Source organism: Seriola lalandi, unplaced genomic scaffold (assembly GCF_002814215.2).
Source record: "Seriola lalandi dorsalis isolate HSWRI2012SDOR001 ecotype SW California unplaced genomic scaffold, Sedor1 jcf7180002053478, whole genome shotgun sequence".
NCBI classification, from domain to species: domain Eukaryota; kingdom Metazoa; phylum Chordata; class Actinopteri; order Carangiformes; family Carangidae; genus Seriola; species Seriola lalandi.
The window spans coordinates 73,138-76,208 of NW_019524031.1; the positions used below are offsets into that span (position 1 = coordinate 73,138).

A 3,071-nucleotide genomic window follows, 5' to 3' on the forward strand; every position below is an offset into this window, starting at 1 on the left:
AGGTCTGACTCAGTCTGGACTCTGAGGACCATTGTTGACACAAACACCAATCTAACTTTCAAAGTATGTTGTCGTCCATGAGCTGTGTGTGACAGAATAAAATCACGTGACATGTGGTTTAATGGCTCTATCAGCTAACAGGAAGTGGGCCTGGACAGTCACCATGGTCGGGTCCACCATCTTCAGGAAACAGTCGAGGTTCGATGTCCTTCAGACAGCGACGAGCCTCCAGACGAGCAAACAGCTGCAAAGACACACAGCTCATCACTCTGCTGCTTCTACACTGTTCCAACACATAGACTGCACCAACACGTTACAGAACTTAGACCATACCAGTGCAGCAGTGATGTTAGTTTGTGTTCACCTGTATAAATAAAAACTGGAGTCTGACACTTTATCAATATGAACCTGATATCTATCAGTATTGATGAGACTGGCATTTAATGAAGCAGGACGTCAGCAACAGAGCCTGGAAATCCTACAAATCAGACAGTCCCTGAACTCAGCACAGTATGAAAAGCTGCAGGTATTTGAACCAGGAAAAGCCCGGTTAATCAATCAATAATACTTAATCATCAGTGTCCATTCTGTCACAGAGCCTACAGCCACCTTAACTACTACCAGTACTGCCGTTACTACTACTACTACTACTACTACTACTACTACTACTACTACTACTACTACTACTACTACTAGACTATTATCACCAGTAGTACTACCAGAGACCCGCTGTTCTTTGCTGCTCATTAAATATAGAGCTACGGCTGATACCAGGCTTTTACTTTGAAAACTTGCAGCATTATTTCCGGTGAGGAATTTTAGTTTGGGTTTAAACAGACAGAAAACACGTTACCGTCTGTCAAATAAAACGAGCGGGAAACCTCAACAAAAACATATCAAATGTATCACAATCAAATGTAACGTAACGTGTTCCCTGTCTGACCTGAGCGCCGCTTTCACTCATTATAGCACGGACTTCATCTTCCTCTCATCCTGAGCTCCTCCGCCTCTGTCTGAACTCACTTCCCGCTCCTGCCGTTTACCGTAAAGGACGGAGAGTGAGACGTTACCGTAAATAACTACCGGCGGCTCAGACGAGGTTCGTTTCGACAGGAAGCATTTTAACTGTAATGTAACTACAGGAAGTGCTTTTACTGTGATAGTGTAACTACAGGAAGTAAGTTTACTGTGATAGTGTAACTACAGGAAGCATTTTAACTGTAGTGTAACTACAGGAAGTACTTTTACTGTGATAGTGTAACTACAGGAAGTATTATTACTGTGATAGTGCAACTACCGGAAGTATTTTAACTTTTTTTTTTTTTTTCCAATGCAACTTTATTGAGACATACAGAACAATACAAAAGAATAGTGCAATGATAATCTCCAGGGGGTTACAAACATATAAAGGAAATCGAATATTACAAAGGTATTACAAAAATATATCAAAGAGAGCACACATGGAAATAGTTTTAATAGCTTTCTTATTAGTGGAGTAATTAATGGTTTTTATATATTGTTTGACCTCATTGTTAAAAATAGAAAAGAGTGGTTTTTGGGCAGTGTATGTGCATTTATGGATATGCCATTTTGCCAAATATATGATCAGATTAATTACATAAAAATGTCCTTTTTTTGTTGGTGGATAGTCAATGAAGCCAAACAATACATGTTCAAAGCAAAAGGAAAAGTGTGGTAAAATACAAGTAGAAATTAAATCACAAATATCCATCCATAATTTGGTGGAAAAGGGGCAAGACCAGAATAAATGAAAAATATCCTCAGGGTGTCCTTCACAAAAAGAGCAATTAACATCAATATCTCTTTTGAATCGTTGTAGAAACATTTTTGTTGGGTAAAATCTATGAATCAATTTAAAGGATACTTCTTTCGCTTTATTGTTTATCAAAAATTTAGCTGACAAATTCCAAATTTTTTTCCAATTAAGGTTATTAATAAAGGAGTTCCAATAAGATACCACATAAGGAATTGATACGACATCTTTTTGAAATAAAGAACGTATACGATGATTATTATTTCGTGTTGATGAGAAACAAATTTGACCAATTTCAAGTTTGGATGGATCAGTCGGTATTAAAGTTGGATTGTGTCCTGCTGTATTTTTTAATAACATAATTACTCCATCAGGGATTGCATTTATAACAGTATTAAATTCATTAATAGGGATTAAGATACTATATTTCGAAATAAATTCTTCATATGATATTAGTGATCCATCTTGATTAAACAATTGATGACGGAAGTATTTTAACTGTGGTAGTGTAGCTACAGGAAGTACCTTTACTGTGATAGTGTAACTACATGAAGTCTTTTAACTGTGATAGTGTAACTACAGGAAGTACTTTTACTGTGATAGTGTAACTACAGGAAGTACTTTTACTGTGATAGTGTAACTACAGTGCCTCCTGTGTCAGAGTGTGAACCAGAGACAGGAAGTGTAATCCCATTGATCCTCTCTGTGGAATAAAATCAAAGATTATTTAACTTTATTTATATAACGGCCTCAGCTTACATTCTTATGATGAATGACCATGATTGGTTTATTTTACTGTCATTTTGTCAAAGTGCGTACCTGCTGACAGGGTTAGGGTTAGGGTTAACCCTAACCCTGTCCATCGGTACCTGAAGGCAGAGAACAGAGTCGGTGTTGGAGGTGGAGGGTTTATTGACAGCAGCTCAGTATCAAACCACAGATCGTTCACATCCATCAAACCAGAAAACTAAATCCGTTAGACAGACCAGAAGCTCAGGTCCAAACCACAAGGTCACCTGTTATCACGTAGCTGCTCAGGTGTGATAATCAATACATCAAACAGCTGCTCTTCACAGACACGCCTGCATATACCTGAAGGGCTGACAGAGCTGCTCCTGAACAGCACTGATGTCCTGAGTATGGTAACGATGTGAACCGCTTCACTCCAGGCTGCAAGGAATGGAAGACCTACAAGTCCAAGTCAGGACCGAGAAGTCCGAGACGAACAAGTCCAAGTCAGGACCGACAAGTCCGAGACCAACAAGTCCACGTCAGGACCAACAAGTAAGGACCGAGA

General features: G+C 38.9%; 1 protein-coding gene across 1 annotated transcript in view; it reads right to left on the reverse strand.

Moving 5' to 3' along the window:
- LOC111651181 (uncharacterized) overlaps positions 1-1,125 on the reverse strand; it is a 3,180-nt gene extending 2,055 nt beyond the window's left edge. Inside the window, exons 1-3 of the mRNA XM_087172617.1 lie at positions 944-1,125; positions 136-244; positions 57-82 (exon numbers count right to left, since the gene is read on the reverse strand). Of these exons, the coding sequence (XP_087028743.1) occupies positions 57-82; positions 136-244; positions 944-964 (156 nt within the window). The 5' untranslated portion in view covers positions 965-1,125. The remainder of the gene's footprint in view (positions 1-56; positions 83-135; positions 245-943) is intronic.
- Positions 1,126-3,071: the final 1,946 nt, after the last annotated feature.